A 20,798-nucleotide genomic window follows, 5' to 3' on the forward strand; every position below is an offset into this window, starting at 1 on the left:
ATGGCTCTCACTGTGGTTCGCTGGAGCCCCAAATCTTTAGAAATGGCTTTATAACCTTTTCTGATAGATCTCAATTACTTTCTTTCTCATTTGTTCCTGAATTTCTTTGGATTTCAACATGATGTGTAGCTTTTGAGGATCTTTTGATCTACTTCAATTTGTCAGGCAGGTCCTATTTAAGTGATTTCTTGATTGCGAACAGGTGTGGCAGTAATCAGGCCTGGGTATGGCTAGAGAAACTGAACTGAAAGTGTGACAAACAATAATAAAAAAAATAATAATAAAAAAAATCAGGAAGGGGGCCAACACTTTTTCACACCACTGTATGTAAACAAATTGACTTTGGATGGGTTGTTTTAGAATATTGTTACAAATAATGTTAGTATTGACGATTTAATGGCAAGCCAACATCACAAGTTGGCATTGATGTAATGGTTAAATGAGTTGAATACATCCCAAATAAAATGGTAGAAATTAATATTCCATCAAAATCTAAAAAAAATTATGTGTACTGTATAGGGTCACAGAGTTGCTAGAGCTTACTCCAGTGTCCAAAATCATAGAAACACTCTGGACAAATCAAGTCCATCACCAAATCTCAAATACAATATTATTAAAAAAAATTCTTTCACACAGATAGGGAAACTCAACTAGAAACATGACATCCATCATCGTACTGTTCTTAGTGAATCTATTATGTAAGCAATCACATCTTGTGTAGACATGGTCTAAGAAATCAGCCACTATACAAACTCAGGGCTTGTCAAACCTGTGTTGTTAAATGCTAATTTCTGCCTTTCCTCTACACCAGCTGCATTTTTACAATATTAGTTAATAAACTTTCCCAGCCTACATCATGAAGGCAGGTCTAAAGGCACAGCCCACCATACCAAACGACTGTCTTACAGGGAGGGAGAGAGAGAGAGAAAACTAGGGCACTATTATCTGGCCTCTTTTTCCAAGCAGAAGCAGAGATTTGTGGACAGCGAGCTGGAGTGAAGAGTCGTGTGACTTTTACCTTTCCCCTTAGTGCCTGAGAAGTAAACGAAACCAAAGGCGTCGATTCAAGGGCAGAGGTAGTTTCGCAAACTTATCTTCAGAGGCCACCATGCTGGAGGACAAGAAGACCAAGGTGAAGATCACCTTTCTGGTTATCCTGGTGGGCATCTCTTCCATGTTGGCGGCGGTGGTGACGGACCACTGGGCGGTGCTCAGTCCCAGGGTGGAGCGGCTCAACACCACCTGCGAAGCGGCCCACTTCGGACTCTGGCGGCTGTGCAAAAAGAGCATCTTCATTGTGGAGGAAGACCCTCAGGGCAAAGGCTGTGGCCCTATCAGCCTGCCAGGAGGTAAGGAAGTTCACATCCAAGTTATTTCTCATGAACGTCATTAGCACATGTCCGACCGTTTCGCCGACGCAGCCCGGAGGCATGGATCTGTCTTATGTATGAAGTATTTGGAAGGAGCACATCATTCATCTTAAATCTTGTAAATGGAAATCGTATAGCAGAAGCCAAGCCAGGCATACTATCATACTCTTACACAGTGCAAAAAAGTTAAAGGTGGAAAGTTTTGTTTCTCCTTTGGGTGAGAGTGTGCTTCTCGAATTGCATCACAAGTGTTTTTGAATTGCTTAGCGAGGTCACCAACCAGAGTGCTAATAAATTGAACGGGAGTCGATTCACTGTTTCTGATGTGATTGGGTTGTTTAAGGCTGTAATAGACAGGTTAAGATGATTTACGGGCAGATCTGTGGATATGGAATAATGGAAAAGCAGATGAGCTGAATCTACCTGTGGGAGAGAGGAAATAACTCGACTGATCTTGCGCTGCTCTAGGGACCGATCAGCCTCATTTCATTTCTGCACCCAAGCTCACAAGGTCAAACAGATTGAGGAGATGAAAAGAGAGTGAAAAAGTAAATTCACTTGTATTCTTTGAATATTGAATATCTACCTTAATACCTTCTGATCTGCAAATATACTTACTTCAACACTTAAGGCTTGAAAAATACAGAAGGTATAGATCAAATGTCACACATATAGAGTGGATAAATTAAACAGAGGGCTCAGACACCACAAAAACAACTAGAGTAAAGAAGGTAATTGGATCCATGCTCTCACCTGTGTAATCCAGGGTGCCATAAAATCAGCATCCTCAGGAGGGACTGTGAGGATAAACAGAGACATCCGTCCCACCATGTGTTGCTGTGAATGTCTGGGGAAGATCTCCTCCATAAGGCCTCAGGATTTAACATCAACTATGGATGTTGAAGGCAAAATGAACAACAGCCTACAGTTCCAATTGGGTGAAACCATAATTCTCCAGCAGGGTTACTCACCGGGTCAGAAATTCTTGTCTGAAATTGTCGCACGTTTTAATTCACCCGTCTAATTTTCTGTTTTTCGCATCCATATCAAGCATTTTGAGAGGTGTTTTGACAAGTCAGAGTCACCATACAAGTGAACACCAACATCCAGAATGGCGTCTGTTCGGGATAAATCAGTTCACGGAAATTGGTGTATCCTCCTTGATAAGGAGGTAGAACTCTTATTCCTTTCTATGCAATCTCAGGATTGGATAGACCTGGATATCTCTTCCTTTTTCTCTTTTTAAAAAGAGAGAGGACTCAATGTGGAAGGTTTCTGTGCATGACAGTTTTTTAGGATGATGAATACGAAAATTGTGGATTCCTTGTCATTCTCAGCCTCAGTATGAAGCCTCAACCTCATATGCCTTTGTACCATGGACTGAAGATCATTCATTTGAGGCATATTTACTGCACACAACATTGCAAGAGCTTTCCTAAAGTGGCAAGCTCCAATCTGATTGACTTCATTCAATTTCCCAAAATCAATTTTACCAAAATGGTGCACAGGTTTTTGCCAGTCCTCTAGGAAACATAGCTGCTACAGTAAGAACTTCTGGAGAGAAGTCGAAGGTTTGCTTGCATAGCTAATCACTTTGAGCCATGGTTTTCAAAAATGTAACAGTTTTAATGGATTAATTCATTTCCAGAATAAAATTTCCCTGATGATTTACTCACCCCCAGGTCATCCAAGATGTTCATGTCTTTCTTTCTTCAGTCGAAAAGAAATTAAGGTTTTTGAGGAAAACATTCCAGGAATTTTCTTCATATAGTAGACTTCAATGGGGGTCAACAGGTTGAAGGTCCAAACCCTACCTTTACTAACACTTAGACAAAGAACTAACCACACATGACTAACCACACATGACTTTTCCAATGTAATTTTTCCAAAGCCAGTGCAAGACGAGCATTTGTGATTAAAAAGTACAAAAAAGTTTTTTTAGAAAATGACACTACAATGACTCACTACATTGGATTGTGCAAAGCTGCACTGAAACTGGAATTTGGACCTTCAACTCGTTGATCCCCATTGAAGTCCACTATATGGAGAAAAGTCCTGAAATGTTTTCCTCAAAACCTTAATTTCTATTCAACTAAAGAAAGAAAGACATAAACTTCTTGGATGACATGGGGTGAGTAAATTATCAGGGAATTTTTATTCTGGAAGTGAATAAATCCTTCAAGACCTTGTAGCAAGTACATACAGTAACTTATGCCATTATTCCCTCAGATCTAAGATATAATTCCAGAGGTTAGATCATTAATCAAAGTCAAGAAAATAGCCAATAGCTCTGTGCTTCGTCAAACATTTCCTGTATGACACTGCACAGTACCAGCACTATTTACCAGTGTGCAGCATGAGTTTTCTCCAAACCGAACCCCGCAGCTCTCACTTTAGACCATTAGGAGATAAGCAGTTCAATCAGGTGGTGGATTGCAGTCTTGGCAGACACCTACTGATATTCCTGCCCCAGTGGGAGAATTTGTGCTGGCAAGGGTTAGGAAGCACCTAACCCTGAGGCTCCACGGACACCTTGCAGAGTACAGCCATTCAAAGCCATGTCCTTTGAGACAAGGTGTGGCCCAGTTCACACTACCATAGTACTGCAAACACCACTGCCTGGGGAGTGGTTAGATTTGGATAGCCTCTTGAATTGCACACAAGAAGCCATGAGCCAAAACATTAGCATTTAAGCAGTTATATTCCTGCTTGCTCAATGATTCTTGGCTTCACTCCCAGACCCGCTTCTCACAGAGAGAAAATAAGAGCTATGAGTGTTGGCGAGACTCATCAAGTTCTTCGAGGGAATCTAGCATTTCACACTCATTCAACCCTCAGTTCTGTTAAAATGTCTCTCGATCTTCCCAGTGGAGTTAATTACGGTAAAATAGCCATTTTAAGTGGCTTGAAACAAACTTGAAAATGGAACCACTCAGAGGATTCTGATACAGTACTGTAAGATATAATTGTTTAAAGAAATAGTTAAAGGGATAGTTTATGCCAAAAATGAAAATTCTGTCATTTACTCAGTGACCCCTGTTGTTCAAAACCTGTATGACTTCCTTCTGTTGAAGACAAAAGAAGATATTTTGAAGAACGTTAGCTCCATCAGATAGCATTGTCCCTTGTCCTTGTTACCAAAAGCATTGTACCAAGATTCTTAATAAATAACAATTTAACCTTTAGTTTGTTGTTCACAGAAAGTTATCAAAACACAAGCCATTTTTTGCAGCATCTCGTTTAGGACATAAAAGTAATACGCCACTTAAATCTGTAAAGGGTCTACTTTTATTGTGTATACTCACCATATCAACAAAACTTTGTGCTTTTGTAAAATAAAGAAAATAAACAGAGGACAACAAGTCCAGTTTTTTCTATCAGAGCTCATAATCTCTAATTTGATTACGCAATCACTCGGAAACTTTTCATTTTGGATGAAGACGCTGAGAGGACTCTTTTTTTTTTAAATTTATTTGTAATATTTTTTTCTTTATTATGATACGAGAGTGGAAAGCAGACACAAAGTGAAGTGTCTTCAAGCCAGGATTCGAACTCAGGACACTCAGGACCCATGATACAACCTTGCCATGTGTCAACACACTTGCCCACTAGGGCTTTTGTCATTTGTGGAGTTTATTGGTCCCTAGTCACTGTATCATTTGTTGTGAGAAAAAAGAGCCTTGCGAAGATCCAGAGTGCTTCACTGAAGAAAGAATGTCATTTGTTTTGAACAACACAAGGTTAATGATGTGGGTAATGACAGAATTGTTATTTTTGGTTGAACTATACCTTTAATTCAATTCAAATCAAGTTTATTAGTATAGTGCTTTTCATGATGCGAAGCAGCTGTACAGAAAATTTAGGTTTCTACAATATATTTAATAGCTTACTAGTGGAGACTTTGTCAAGTTGCTGTACATATGGCACAGATGTTTGGTAAAATCACTAAATGACGTAATCAAACAGACAAATGAACACTATTCACAGTAATGATTTGTTCCAATCAAACTTATAGCACAATTTCAAAGTGCTATATGTTGTTTCAGAGCTGGCATCATCAGAGGTCCTCTGAGGGGTTGGCATCATCTCTTCTCCGGTATTCTGAATCCAGACTGAAGTTTGTGTAATTCCTAGTTACCATGGGATGTTAATCCCATGGCAGAAACAAATAGAGAAATAATTAGCGTAGATACTGTTCCATTGATGTGTTAATGTGCATTTGATCAGGTGTAGCTGAAGTTTGTACCTGTGTGTTGTGGGGGCTTTATCTCAGTTTGTAAGCCAAACTTCTGCAAAGGCATGGAGGCCCTGGAGGAAGTCACTTCCCTTGTGTGACCCAGATATAAGCACCCTTAGCGGGTACGCTGCTTAAAAGTGTCCTCCTCCTCTCACATTGACCCAGAATCTAACGGTCACTCTGCAAGTGGACAAAAGAGGACAACTCTGTTTGCTTGAGCTACTGCTCCATATTTACCAGAATAAAATCAGCACAGCCACCTCACACCGGTCGAAGAACTCACTCTGAAGGCAACTTGCCATGCCCAGTGGTCTGTTTGCATGGGCCCCAAAAGGGAGAGAGCTTTAATCAAGACGTAAAAAACTAATATGACAGCCGCTGCAACCCAGCAATCGACCTCCTCCCTGAAATAAGTGCTTCCATTAACAAACCTGCGAGGTCAATGATACGCCCCAAATCACTATTTTCGGCTCCTCGTTTTGCACGCCGGCGCCGCTGAACTGAAGAGACTCACGCTGTTCCCTTTGAGCTTTAGGTACAATTATGCTGAAAAACAGATATGCCTACATGGAGAGCAAGGTCTCACATTCGATGCATGCCAGGGGGAAAAAATGACAGATTTGTCAAGAGCGGTCCTTTTATCTGGGACCGATTCGTGATCGCTCTGTCCTTGTATGTCTCCGTCAGATAGATGAAGGACGCTGACAGGCCTACCGAAGCAAGACAGGTGAAGAGGACATGAAAAGACAGCCAGTGGCTTGGAAAACATGGAGGCATGTCAGTGAATCTCCACAAAACACACTCGACAACTCTTGATTGCCGCAAAGGGCTCGGAACACAATTAAATCAAGTCTCGCGTCGTGGGCTGAGGGTATTGAAATGCTAACTCAGGGCTATTTACGCCCAGACAACTGACCACGACCCAACACGTGTACTAGCTCACACATGGCACCGAACATTACGGCCAGAGGCTCTCAGAGGCCAATTGTGAGATGAACTCATCCGCAACAGCTTGCACTAAGGGCCTGTGATGGGAATAGTCAAATAAGCTGAGTAAATCACGGTCTAAAGCAGCATGGCGCGATGCATCCCAACCCCTCGCCGCTGTCAGTCTGCCTTTACTAATAAAGCTAAGACCAGCCTGTTGCTAGGTAACCTATACATAGGCCTCCCCCAACCCCCCACTTGTGCTGGAGATTCTTGGTCCAGCGTAACAAACAGCTCCTCTGTCACGGCATGGGGGACGCTGAGGTTACTTTATGAGTTTAATCTAAAGAAGAGGTTCCTACATATGAACTCTTATATAATGTGACTCTTCCCATTGCCCTGGGAGATTTTGTGGAGCGGTAACCTGATGAACACATGGGCGAGAAGCTCATTTCTGTTAATTAGCACTCGGGGAGGGGGGGATGGGGGGGGGGGGGGGGATATGAAGAAATTGTGCAACACAAAGTCTTGTTTTGTTATGTTACGGAGGGATAAATAATGCTAAGTAACAGAGCTTCAGCTAATTTGCCTCCCTGTTTAAAAAACGCATGCATAATGTCCACACTTACAGGATCCTGTCACGAATAGGAGCGGGACGTAATCACATGCCCGCTGCATATAATTCGGAATTCATGATCCATTCGATTGACACACACGAATGCCTGGCTTGTTTTGCGAGCACGCGAATGGTCTCTGGGAAAATGTCAGGCGGGCTCATTGGTAGTTTGGCTGCATCGTAACGACAGGCTACGGCAGCACCTGCAACCCTCAGCTACAATCACTGTTTTCATCTTGTTTTGCAGTCAAGAACTGCTCCTACTTCAAACACTTCACATCAGGGGAAGAGGCTGAAGTTTTTGAAGTAAAGACTCAGAAAGGTAAGGTTCTCCCCCTTTGAAATCACGTGAGGATAATGTGAAGGTTTTTACTTAAAAACCAAGCAGAAATGAGAAGTGGATTAGGAAATTAATAAACCATCCTCAGTGTTGGGTAGAATACTTGCAAATTGTAGTCCGAATACCAGTGAGTTATGTAATCAGATTACTTTTTTCAAGTAACTAGTTAAGTAACACATTACTTTTTGATTTACCAAAAATATCTGAGTAACTTTTTCAAATAAGTAACACTAAAAAAAATTTATTTTGTTTTTCCATTTATTGACTGACAAGTCTCCTGTCCCCATATTGAGAGAAATCATAAGTACAGAGGCGTTGTGTGCGCTGTCTAAACATGATGTTACTGTAGTTCTAGATGAAATGTGAACACTGAGTCATCTCACTTGCAAAAAACTGATTCAGAATTCATCAAAATGAATTAAAACAGTGAAATGCAAACTCAGAATATGACATAAACCTGCAATATGTTAAACAACACAAGTTTCACCAGTTTCAACTTAAAAACTTAAGTTTAGCAGCTGCATTAAAATTTTAAGCTCAATCAACTTTAAAGTACAAGTAGTTTCAACTCATAAGTTAAATCAACTAAAAAGTACAAGTAATTTTAATTTTATTGTCGTGAGTTCAAATAAATAGTAGTTTTAAGTTGATTTAACCTAAAATTTTAAGGCAGCTGCTGAACTTACGTTTTTAAGTTGAAACTGGTGAAAACTTTATTCAGTGTGTTAAATCCCATTTTATTAACCAATGTCATCTTTGCTGCTGACCTCTGATGATCCAGTTCAACAATACTAATAAGCAAAAATGACTTTAGATAAACTAACATTTGAGCTTCACTGTTTTGTTTTGTTTTTATTGCTGAAGAGTGTTGAACCTTCTTCTGTTGTATTCTATTGTACAGACGTGAATGCACTTTTCCTTCAACCTGGGGCTTATTCATTTAACTTTTTGGGGGTGAAAGTGCTTTTATATTTGCTAAAAATAGAACTTTTTATATTAAAAACAAACAAGCAAGCCCTGCCCAGATTAAAAAAGTAACGCAAAAGTAACGTAACACATTACTTCCCATAAAAAGTAAAAGTAACGCAATTAGTTACTTTTTTAGGGAGTAACGCAATATTGTAGTGCATTGTTTTTAAAAGTGACTTTCCCCAACACTGTTTATTTCTGACAAAAATTGTAGTTAGTATAATAAAATCCAGTAGATTACGCATTTTAGGTAAAATAATAGGACTACTTTTAAATTACTTTTGATCTAACTTGTTTAACTTAACTAAACCATTCGATAATCTTGTTCTGTACTGATATAAAAATTCAAAGTAAAAGAAAATATATTCCATTCATTGTTATTAACAACATTAAGTGCATTAAACATGACATTACATAAAGGTTTCCCCAGGGTTCGTGAAGGAACTGCAAGGGGTTTAAGAATTTAATGAAAAGTTATTAATTAATGATATCATGAAAATGTCAAATTCAAACGAATCATTTTAAAATAACAAAAATCTAACTAAAAGACTTTACCTTCATGCCATGTAACCAAAACTCAAAAAGACTTTTAAACAAAAAAAACTCAAAGATTTTCTGATTATATATAAGCGGTAGGCTATTTTAGCAAGGAAAATTTAAAAGAAGACTTGTTTTAGAAGAATAATTTATTGCTATTGTGTGAATAAGATGTAATCATGTGTTCAGTAAAAAAGTAACTGTAGTCTGATTTCAAGTATTTTAAAATGTAATCTAATTACATTTAGACACAAATGATTCTGCTTTTCCGAGCAATCTTACTTAAAATTTTTGCCTGATAAATGATAAACGTTAAACCAACCCTGTTAACTTGCAATAAAAGAGTAATACAAAATATAAAAGAGATTTGGAAACAGGCTAATTTTTGATTTTAGGCTATTAAGCTTCAACAACACTCTAGAAAACTCATAGCAACATGCTAAAAACTAACAATGCATAACAAAATACTAGCATTGTGGCATTTTTTTCACATGCACTTATTGCTCCCAAGATTTAATTATACAACATATTGGATAGTATTTCTCTTCTTAAACGGATAGTTCACATTAATTACTCACCTTCATGTTGTTCCAAACCCATAAGATCTTTGTTCATTTTCAGAACACAAATGAAGATAATTTTATTAAATCCAAGAGCTTTCTGACCCTGCATAGACAGCAACGCAACTGACACGTTCATGGCCCAGAAAGGTAGTAATGTGTTGCAAAGACTTACAGGGAAGAGAAGAAATTGTTGAATAAAAGTTGTTATTTTTGTTGTCTTTGCACACAAATAGTACTCTCGTAGCTTCATAAAAATCAAGGTTGAACCACTGATTTCACATGGACTATTTTAACAATGTTACCTTTTCGGGCCTTGAACTTGTCAGTTGCATTGCTGTCTGTGCAGGATCTCAGATTTAATCCAAAATATCTTCATTTGTGTTGCAAAGAACGTGTTTGAAATGGCATGAGGCTGAGTAATTAATGACAGATTTTTTATTCTTGGGTAAACTATCCCTTTAAGACTGGATCTTTGTTACTCTCAGTTAGGTGTAATGTCCACCGATCACAGGCAGTGCAATCTGGCAACCAAATATGGCCATTGGCATTAAATTTTCTGCCTACTTGAGCAGAGCACATCTTAGCTATTTCACGCTCTAGCTCGGCCATTGAGTTAAAGAGGAATAAAGCCCTATCTGAGTTTGATAAAGTGCTGAATGCAGCGAGACGTGAAGCGAAGCACAAATGCTTCATCGCCACGCACTTCCCGAGCCGCATCCTAAAATGTCAATACTCATTCACGCTATTGATCAATCTGTATTACTAATTAATGACACGTTAAATGCAACATTAGTCTAGAGGTCAGACTGATTAGCCAGATCATCTGAATTAGCAAGGTAGATGAAGTCATCCTTCAATGATCTGCTTGCGAATACAAGGTGCCTGCAGAGTTGTATGGTGAATTCAAGTTCTTTTTGTGTAGAACATTAAAAACACTGAACACAAAGAATGAAATTGGATGAACAAATATAAACCTATCAAAACATTAGGGCTGGGTTTTGACACAAATTTTACGATTCAAAAGCTTGCAATTCAATTCGGTTTTGGATTATTTTCCCTGATAGCACACATACATCACCTGCATTTACATCTGGAAGACATATTTTGGGTTCCCAGATAGCACAGGTACGTCTGCAAAATGTCTGTTAAAGATCACTTGATCTGGAAAGCATCTGCTGTGTACAAGCATCTGACAGACGTCTGTAGGATGTCAGTTTTACATACATTCTAATTCATAAACATCTTAAAGACATCTAATAGACATCTTTTTGAAATCTGATAGGAAACATCCTATAGACGAATTGCAGATGTGCAAACACTGTAATAAATACATCTTTCAGATGTAAATTCACAAATCAAATAAAGTCTCTGTGATGTTTGTGAGTTATAAGGGTTGGGTATACAGGTGCTGGTCATTTAATTAGAATATCTTCAAAAAGTTGATTTATTTCACTAATTCCATTCAAGAAGTGAAACTTGTATAATGTATACATTCATTTCACTCATACTGATATATTTCAAGTGTTTATTTCTTTTAATTTTGATGATTATAACTGACAACTAATGAAAACCCTAATTCAGTATCTCAGAAAATAAGAATATTGTGAAAAGGTTCAGTATTGAAGACACTTGGTGCCTCACTCTAATCAGCTAATCAGCCCTTTAAATGGTCTCTCAGTCTAGTTCTGTAGGCTACACAATCATGGGGAAGACTGCTGATTTGACAGTTGTCCAAAAGACGACCTTTGACACCTTGCACAAAGAGGGCAAGACACAAAAGGTCATTGCAAAAGAGGCTGGCTGTTCACAGAACTCTGTGTCCAAGCACATAAATGGAGAGGCGAAGGGAAGGAAAAGATGTGGTAGAAAAAAAGTGTACAAGCAATAAGGATAACCACACCCTGGAGAGAATTGTGAAACAAACCCATTCAAAAATGTGGGGGAGATTCACAAAGAGTGGACTGCAGCTGGAGTCAGTGCTTCAAGAACCACTACGCACAGACGTATGCAAGACATGGGTTTCAGCTGTCGCATTCCTTGTGTCAAGCCACTCTTGAACAACAGACAGCGTCAGAAGCGTCTCGCCTGGGCTAAAGACAAAATGGACTGGACTGCTGCTGAGTGGTCCAACTCATACTTATGCTCATACTTTTCATGTTCATACATTTCAGTTGGCCAAGATTTCTAAAAATCCTTTCTTTGTATTGGTCTTAAGTAATATTCAAATTTTCTGAGATGCTGAATTGGGGTTTTCATTAGTTGTCAGTTATAATCATCAAAATTAAAAGAAATAAACACTTGAAATAGATCAGTCTGTGTGGAATGAATGTATACATTATACAAGTTTCACTTCTTGAATGGAATTAGTGAAATAAATCAACTTTTTGAAGATATTCTAATTATATGAACAGCACCTGTACATCAGGTACACGGTTAAAATTAACTAATTTGTATACAGTTAAATTACGGTCCATTTTATAATAAACGTACAATTACATAACTGCATTTCTACTCCAATTCGTTTTTTGAAATATAAACATTGACAAGGTGGCAGTTATAAAAACGTGAAGATTTTAAAAAAAAATTTAATGAATGCTAAATGGTTCATAAATTTAGCAAAATGATCCTCTTTGGAGCTGCTCATTTTTTTTCTAGCTGACTAACTAGCTTCAGCTAGAAAAACTAGCTTTTTTCCTAACTGACTAACTCTGAGGTAAAAGTGATGTTACGTGACTTTGTTCCGCGGTTGAAACACACTGATTAAACAACGAAATGAGACAGGATACGGATTTGGATCAATTGTGCTTTCTTTTCGCATACCTTCGGTTGTTCATGTTTATTTCGTGCTGAAATTGGCGTTGAAGCAGAGGAGACGATCAGTTGACGTGCGTTTCGTGCTACAGCGATCTGTCACTCCACATTAAACAGCGCCAAAACGGCATCTATTGTTTGAAGATTGTAATACAACCAAGCGGCAACCTCCCGCTCTCTCTGTTGAAACCAACACGGAAGTGACTTAAACTGCAATTCATGGACTGGCCGCTAGAGACTGACTGCAAAAGGGAGTCAATCCCATAGACGCCCCATGTTAAAATGCCCAACTCTACAGCAGAAGAAAATATGTTTACAGCCTGGTAAAAAAGTGGGTTTGGCCTATAGAGCTAACTTCGCTCTTCATGTCAACTGTGAGGGGGGTGATTTTTTTTACAACTCATCCGTTTAAGTTACAGTATATTAAGCCTTAAAGATCTGCATAATTAAGGGCGCGTCCACTTGAGTGACAGGGGAATTCTGCTGCTGTCACCACTGTTGCGCTAGGTGGGCGTGGTTTCAGCAAACAGCTCCACCCACGTCCCGCTTCTTTGCCCATTTTCGGATATCCGGGAGTGACGCACGATGACGCGATTCCAAGATGGCGACGGCCGAATCCCGCCCACTATGAGCTTCAAAATCGCTCTTCAGAAACCTACGGGTGACGTCACGGACACTACGTCCATATATTTTACAGTCTATGAATACATCGGACATAATTTGAAATCTGAGACTTTGCGTCATGTCAAAAGTAGCAAAGCACATAATTATTGCGATTTATTTGGATGCAATTAACTAAAAACGTTGCTGCAAGATCTCATTCACTCTCAGACTCACCGTGTGGTTTTCTTCTGTCAGAGTACAACATCTCAGCTGCTGCCATAGCCATCTTCAGTTTGGCCTTCATGACCCTGGGCAGTCTCTGCCTCCTGGGGGCTTTTGGGAAGGGCAGAGACTACCTGCTGAGACCAGCTGGCATGTTCTTTGCTTTTGCAGGTAAGCACAATGTTAAAATGAGCATATCTACTTTTTTATCTACTGTTTTTTTGTGGTTTGTGTAATTTAACTAGTACGCAGGTACAGTTAGGGTCCCATGCTACTCTCATCTACCCTGAATATTCATTGTTCAAACAATGCTGTGGTATCTGTCCAAGAAACCATGTTATTAGCATTTATACAACAGTTCCTTCTGGTCCTCGAATCTGATTGGCTGAGAGGAGTGTGATATTCTAGTGATAACAGAACTCCAACCGTTTCACCGCTTGTATCACACTGCTTGCGGTATTTCTCACAGCGAGTGTCATGGCGGATGCCCAAATACACTAAAGCCTTGTTCAGACTGTCAGCCCAAATCCGTTTTGTATGCAAATCCGATTGAAATCCGATCATATTTAGGTAGTCTGAACAGCAACGAACTTCATGAAATCTGATTTGGTCAAATCCGTTTCGAGCTACATTCGTATGTGGTTTGGAATCCTATTCAAATAGGATTTCTGCTTTTTCACGTTTTCATGCCACATAAAACGTAAACACGTCAGACGTTTTTGTGGAAAACATAACAAAAGTCTTTGCAGAAACAAGCTTGTGTTGCGAACTGCAAATCAAGCGGGAAAAGACAATATACAGCTAGTATACGCACCTCTTTGAGTTTTGATACCAGTAGAGACGGCAGCACAGAATAATGTCGCACATTCCAGCTTCCTGCATTTCTGCCGCTGCTTTAGAAGACGAAATATAATCCAGCGCGACGGCAACGTCGTCATATCGCAAGACAGCATCTATATTGCAAACTGTATTGCTGTTATTGTTTTTAGCGTTGGCATAATAACGCAACGGCATTACCATAGAAACCAACGCACATTCCGTAAAACGAAAGAACGCTTATGGACACACAAATCGGATTTGAACAGTTGCGATATGACTGTGTGGACAGTCAGTTATTCAAATCTGATTCCATCCAGATCTAGACAAAATCGGATTTGGGCTGACAGTCTGAACGAGGCTTATGATTCTATAAATAATGCTGTTTTTGTGTCACGGAATGTAGTTTTATTAGGTGAAACTGTATTTGTTTATATTGTGAATATGAGATTGAGTTGAAGAATGAATGCTGTATCAGATGCAGGTAATCACACTAAGTCCATCTCCCTCTCATAATACTCTACACAATATACTGCTTTTACTACAGTAACCCGGCTGAAAAAACCAGCATATGCTGGTTAGGTATGTTTTGGTGCTGGGATGCTGGTTTTAGCTGGTATATGCTGGTCCTTTGCTGGTTTATGCTGGTCCCTTGCTGGTTTTTGCTGGTTTATGCTGGTCATGTTGCTGGTTAATGCTGGTCCTTTGCTGGTTTATGCTGGTCCTTGACCAGCAACATGACCAGCATAAACCAGCAAAGGACCAGCATAAACCAGCAAGGGACCAGCATTAACCAGCAACATGACCAGCATAAACCAGCAAGGGACCAGCATAAACCAGCAAAGGACCAGCATTAACCAGCTAAAACCAGCATCCCAGCACCAAAACATACCTAACCAGCATATGCTGGTTTTTTCAGCAGGGAATACAATAAGCTTTCAATGAAGCAACTCCACATTTCTTCGTTACTAGTTCTAAAGTGATGTTTTTGAATTAATAACGGAGGCTTGGGCTCAGCTGTTAAACTGTCAATCTGAGATTTGAATTTGTGGCGGAAGGAAATAGTTCTGCACAAAAGACGATTTTTAAAGACACTCCGTTGTTGTTTCATATATATTTACACACTCGTTCCTTCGAACTGTTGTATAAACGCAATATCACACGAGTAGCCGTGCGATATGGCATGCGATACATAGCATGAGTCTGATTTTGTTCATTTATATTAGTTTTTGTTGTTGTTGATATCCTTCTGTGATACCCTTGTGTAAAAGAAATAAACTATAGCATGCTTTTATAAAAAGTATTTATGGAGTACTCATTAAAAACATTATGTAATGTTTTCTAACACTTTTTTGCATAAAAATTGCATTTTAATTGCAATTAGTTAAAAATGTGTTATAGTTTACATTTATAATAAAAACATTTAGCAGAACTTCAGTGTTTTTTGACCCACTTAAAGGGACAGTTAACCCAAAATTGAAAATTCGGTCAGTAATTACTCACCCATGTGTCGTTCCATACCTGTAAGTATGGAAGCCCGTTTCCACCGTAGAATAAAAAAATAAAAAAGGTAATTGTGACTTTTTCTCACAATTTTACATCTCAAGTTTACATCTCACAATTCGGACTTTTTTTTTCTCAGAATTGCGTCATATAAACTCACAATTCTAATTTATTTTCTCAGAATTGCAAGATAGAATATCAGAATTGTGGGATATAAAATCACAATTCAGAATTTTTTTCTTGCAATTGCGACTTTGTATGTCGCAATTCTGACTTTTTCTCGTAATTGCGACTTTGTATCTCACAATTCTGACTTTTTCTCGCAATGGCAACTTTGTATCTTGAAATTCTGACTTTTTTTCCTCACAATTGTGACTTTGTATCTCACAATTCAGATTCTTTTTTTCTCACAACTGTAAGATATATAGTCACAATTGCAAGTTATAAAACAAAATATGTTCAAAAACGATCCAATGATGAAATATGTTCACAGAATTGCAAGTTCTAACTGCTAAGTACAATTCTGTATAACTTGCAACTGCAAATTTATATCATGCCATTGCGACTTTATTTCTCAGAATTGTGAGTTTGTATCACACAGATATATAGATATAAACTTGCAATTCTGACTTTATAACTCACAAGTGAGTTTATATCTCCCAGTTCTGAGGAAAAAATATCTGAATTGCAAAATAAGTCGCAATAACCTAATTAATTTATTCAATGGCGGAAATGGGCTTCCATATGTAATATCTTCTTCTTCAGAAGACAAATAAAGACATTTGATTTAAAATCCAAAAGCTTCTTGACCCTGCATAGATAGGGGACAGGCATCTGATATAGCATTTATTCTTCAGCTCAATCTCATATTCACGGAGTCATACAAGTGGTGAAACGGCTGGAGTTCTGTTGACACTAGAATATCACAATCCTCTTAGCCAATCAGATTCGACAGCCGTGAGCATTTACACATACTCAAGGACTTGCAGGACGATGTAATTTAACGCTGTTGAATCAATAGCCTAGAAACCCCAGACACCAACCACGAAACCACCACCTTTATTCTCTGTTTAACCTCTGTGACCTTCCTTACCCTCACAGGCCTGTGCATCGTCATCTCGGTGGAGATCATGAGGCAGTCGGTCAAACGCATGATTGACAGCGACGAGACCATATGGATCGAGTACTACTATTCGTGGTCCTTCGCTTGCGCCTGCGCCTCCTTCACCCTCCTCTTCCTCAGCGGCATCAGCCTCCTCATCATCTCCATGCCACACATGCCCAGAAACCCCTGGGAGACCTGCATGGACGCCGACCCAGAGCCCATAGACTAGCTTAGAGTAAGAGAGCAACGCAACTGACACCGGAGTCATACTAGCAGTGAACGATAATAATGCATTGCATTTATAGATGATGATAGTGATGCATTAATATTTTTAACTAAGCATTGACAGAGACGTCTACTTATTTAAAGGGATAGATTATCGTCAAACAGGCTTGAAAACGATTCAATGGGGAGTGAATGATCCCATTAAGGTCTATCTAACATGAATTTTGTATGTTTTATGGTATATGAAAACATTTTTATGTGCATTCATGCTTATATATGCAATAGATGACAGCTTAGAATGTATATTTAGGGACTTGTTTTTAATACGTAAAGTTTACAATCTGATATTTCTGAAACCATGCCGTTGATTCTGATGATGGATGACCATAAAAGTATGAGCAATGATAGACAGACATTTGTTGTGAGGCAGGTTTCGGCAAATACAGATTGCATTTTAAAGTGAGGTGAATCTCATAACTTTACTAGTACAGGTTTTTACTTCCCAGGTAATTTAAGCTGTTATATTCTGTACGCACATAACACTTGGGACTTTCTGCTTTTGAGCAAGTGAATCTCAGAGATCTGCCTCAAGAAAGATTTTTTAAAACCCCACAAACATTTTCTGTGTCGATGTAGTTGAGGCAGGATATATTGAAGTTCTTGTCACTACAAACCCATGAGACCTTTGTTCATCTTTGGAACACAAACTAAGATATTTTAATGAAATCTGAGAGCTTTCTGACCCTGCATAGACAGCAACTCAACAGACACGTTCAAGACCCTGAAAGGTAGTAAGGACTTTGATAAAATAGTCCATGTGACATCAGTGGCTGGCTTTGCTGTCTATGCAGGGTCAGAAAGCAGTCAGATTTCATCAAAAACATCTTAATTTGTGTTCTAAAGATGAACAAAGGTCTCACAGGTTTGGAAAGACACGGGGGTGATTATTAAGGACAGAATTTTTGCGAAAACTAACCCTTTACTAGCCTTTAGTGTAAGACGCACCACCAAATCACAAGTTACTTGAGGCATAATTTAGAGGGAAGGACATTCTTGTTCTCATTTGATTGTTTGTTTGGTATTTTCCAGGAAAAGGACTTAAAATGTGTACATAAAATGAGTATACTTGTATAGAAAGAGTTCAAACTAATAGATATGAAGTGAAATCCACAAAACATTCATAAACATGCATATTCAATGAGCTTATTCTGTTATTCATACAGCTTTATTATTCTGCTTTGTACTCCACTATATTGGACTAGTAGAAACACAGTAAACCAGGGTTTTAAAATGGACACTGCTGTCGACAAATGGACATTTCAAGGTATAGTTAACCCAAAAATTAAAATTCTGTCATGAATTACTCACCCTCGTGTCGTTCCAAACTAGTAAGACCTTCATTCATCTTCAAAACACAAATTAAGATATTTTTGATGAAAGCTGAGAGCTTTCTGACCCTGCATAGACAGCAACGCTACTGACACGTTCAAGACACAGAAAGGTAGTAAGGACATTGTTAAAAGTCCATGTGACAGTGGCTCAAACAACATGTTGTAATGCTACAGGGGTCATTTTTGTGCGCAAAGAAAACTAAAATAACGACTTTATTTAAATATAGCTGCAAGCAGTGATTACCGGGGTTCAAACATTTTAAAGCATTTTAGCACATATGAAAAAAAGACATTACTTAGCAAGCTTGCAACCACCTAAAATCAATTTAAAAAAGCATTTTTTGACAAGTAAGGGATAATGTACAGGCAGCCGGTAGTTATCGCAGAAATAAGCCCCGACAGTGTGATCAGTCTTGTATCACACTGAAGGGGCTTATTTCTGCGATAACTACCGGCTGCCTGTACATTATCCCGCTTATTACACGGCTACTTGCCACATAAGGAAAAAAACTGGACATGAATATGAATTTGAAACCTTTTATTGGCATATTTGTTTTAAATTAACATTTTTATCCTTCCGCGAAACGATATAGTACCACGTGACTAACATTCAAACTATGTACGTTAGTAAGACAATTTAAATAGATTAATGTCGAAATTTTCCATTGTTAATTGTGGTTGTCCAGTGTTTGTCACAAGATGGAGCCAAATGGTAATCTTTGTTGGCACGGAGGGATTTTAAACATACAAGTAGTAACGGCTATGCGTTATTACTTTGGAGCGGTGATTATTTGAAAAGAACGAACCTGCAAATGTCTCAACTGACCAATCAGAATCAAGCATTCCAAAGAGCCGTGTAATAAATCCAGATAATTTACCATAGAAATAGTGTTTCGTAACATTGGTGCCTGTTAAAGTGCCAGCTGTTGTCTGATCTCCTTAAAACTTGCATGTTTATTTAGAATGTCGCATATGCTCACCAGGGTTTGTGAAGTTTTGAGTTTTCATTTAGGCTTTATAGGATTTTGGGTCCATTTGGAAAGGCCCCTTTTCGAAACGACCCCATTATAGCTTCCTGAAGGGTAAGTTTCAACATTTTTGTTGACAATTATTGACCCAGAGAATTACACTGCAGTGCTTTTTTCGAGACCGAGCGAAAAACCAAGGACTAGTTTGCAAAAGTAGGTTTTTCCACATCTTCTCAATCATTTAAGTAACGATAAACATAGCAAAAATAAGAATGGCAAAATTAAGACTCTCTCTTAATGAGAAAACACATACAATGAGAAAGCAGATGATGAAAAGTAGGTGTTCTATTCCAGACAAGCAGCTACTGAACTGCTGTTAACTTTCGAAAGGATATAAACTACAATAGGAAGCTGTATTATATACCTTAGACAAAATGACCTAAACAGCTTTTTGAAAAAGTGACACCTAACCCTGAGTGCGTTTCTGTCCGATCTTTTCAAAACATTGTATGTTTGTTTAGAATGTTGCATGTGCTCAGACAGTTTTGTGAAGTTTTGAGTTTTCATTTAGGCTTTATAGGATTTTGGGTACATTTGGACAGGCCCCTTTTCTAAACGATCCCATTACAGCTTCTCAAAGGGTACATTTCAACATTTTTGTTGATAATCATTGACCCAGAGAACGTTGTACCGTTTTTTTTTTTTTTTTTTTTTGAGACTGAGCGAAAAAAAAACAAGGACTAGTTCGCAAAAGTAGGTTTTTCACATCTTCTCAATCATTTAAGTAACTGTTTGATTGACAGCAGTGGTTCTAGAGGCAAAGTTGCTCAGAACAAGGAGCTCTATTGTGTGACACGAATATTGTGCGCATGTGTGGAAAACCGCACAACGTACAATTGAGCACATTCTTGAAAAATGCAACATCGCCCCCTTGCAGGGACTTTTCTTTCAAATTTCTCCACAGACCTTTTAGGCCAACAGAGTTTCATTTTGATCGGCCTCCGTTAACCTAATAGGTGCTCAAAGTTCATCAGCTAGTGGCAGGCACGTTTTTTGAGATACGCATATTTCCTCATAGACACTTGTGGCACTTTGGATCAAGACTGTGCACAGCGACTTTCACGTTGATAGGACAAATGGTTGTATTCTCGTAGCTTCATAACATTATGGTTGAACCACTGATGGGACTATTTTAATGATGTCCTTACTATCTTCCTGAGTCTTGAACGTGTCAGTTGCGTTGCTGTCTATGCAGGTCAGAAAGCTCTCGGATTTCATCAAAAATATCTTAATTTGTGTTCCGAAGATGAACAAAGGTCTTAGAGGTTTGGAACGACATGAGGGTGAGTAATTAATGACAGAATTTTTATTTTTGGGTGAACTGTCCCTTTAAGATATTGAATGGTTATAGGTTACATGCATTTTGAACATAGTTAAAGAGCTTATGGATATGGAATGCCAAAAATAAGAGTCTCTCTTAATGAGAAAATAGTGTTCTGTCCTAGACAAGCAGCTATTGAACTGCTGTTAACTTTCGAAAGGATATAACTACAACATAAAGCTGTATTATATACATATTTCAGGCAAAATGATAC

The 20,798-nt window shown here is 38.6% G+C and overlaps 1 protein-coding gene across 1 annotated transcript; it reads left to right on the forward strand.

Annotated features, from left to right (window-relative positions):
- The first annotated feature begins 991 nt into the window (after nucleotides 1–991).
- Nucleotides 992–19,912, forward strand: cacng1b (calcium channel, voltage-dependent, gamma subunit 1b). Its single transcript, XM_073843033.1, has 4 exons — nucleotides 992–1,349; nucleotides 7,398–7,472; nucleotides 13,229–13,366; nucleotides 16,616–19,912. Exons 1-4 carry the CDS (start codon nucleotides 1,109–1,111, stop codon nucleotides 16,846–16,848), a joined length of 687 nt encoding a protein of 228 aa, XP_073699134.1. The 5' UTR covers nucleotides 992–1,108; the 3' UTR covers nucleotides 16,849–19,912.
- The last annotated feature ends 886 nt before the right edge of the window (nucleotides 19,913–20,798 follow it).

Source organism: Garra rufa, chromosome 1, assembly GCF_049309525.1.
Source record: "Garra rufa chromosome 1, GarRuf1.0, whole genome shotgun sequence".
Lineage (NCBI taxonomy): Eukaryota > Metazoa > Chordata > Actinopteri > Cypriniformes > Cyprinidae > Garra > Garra rufa.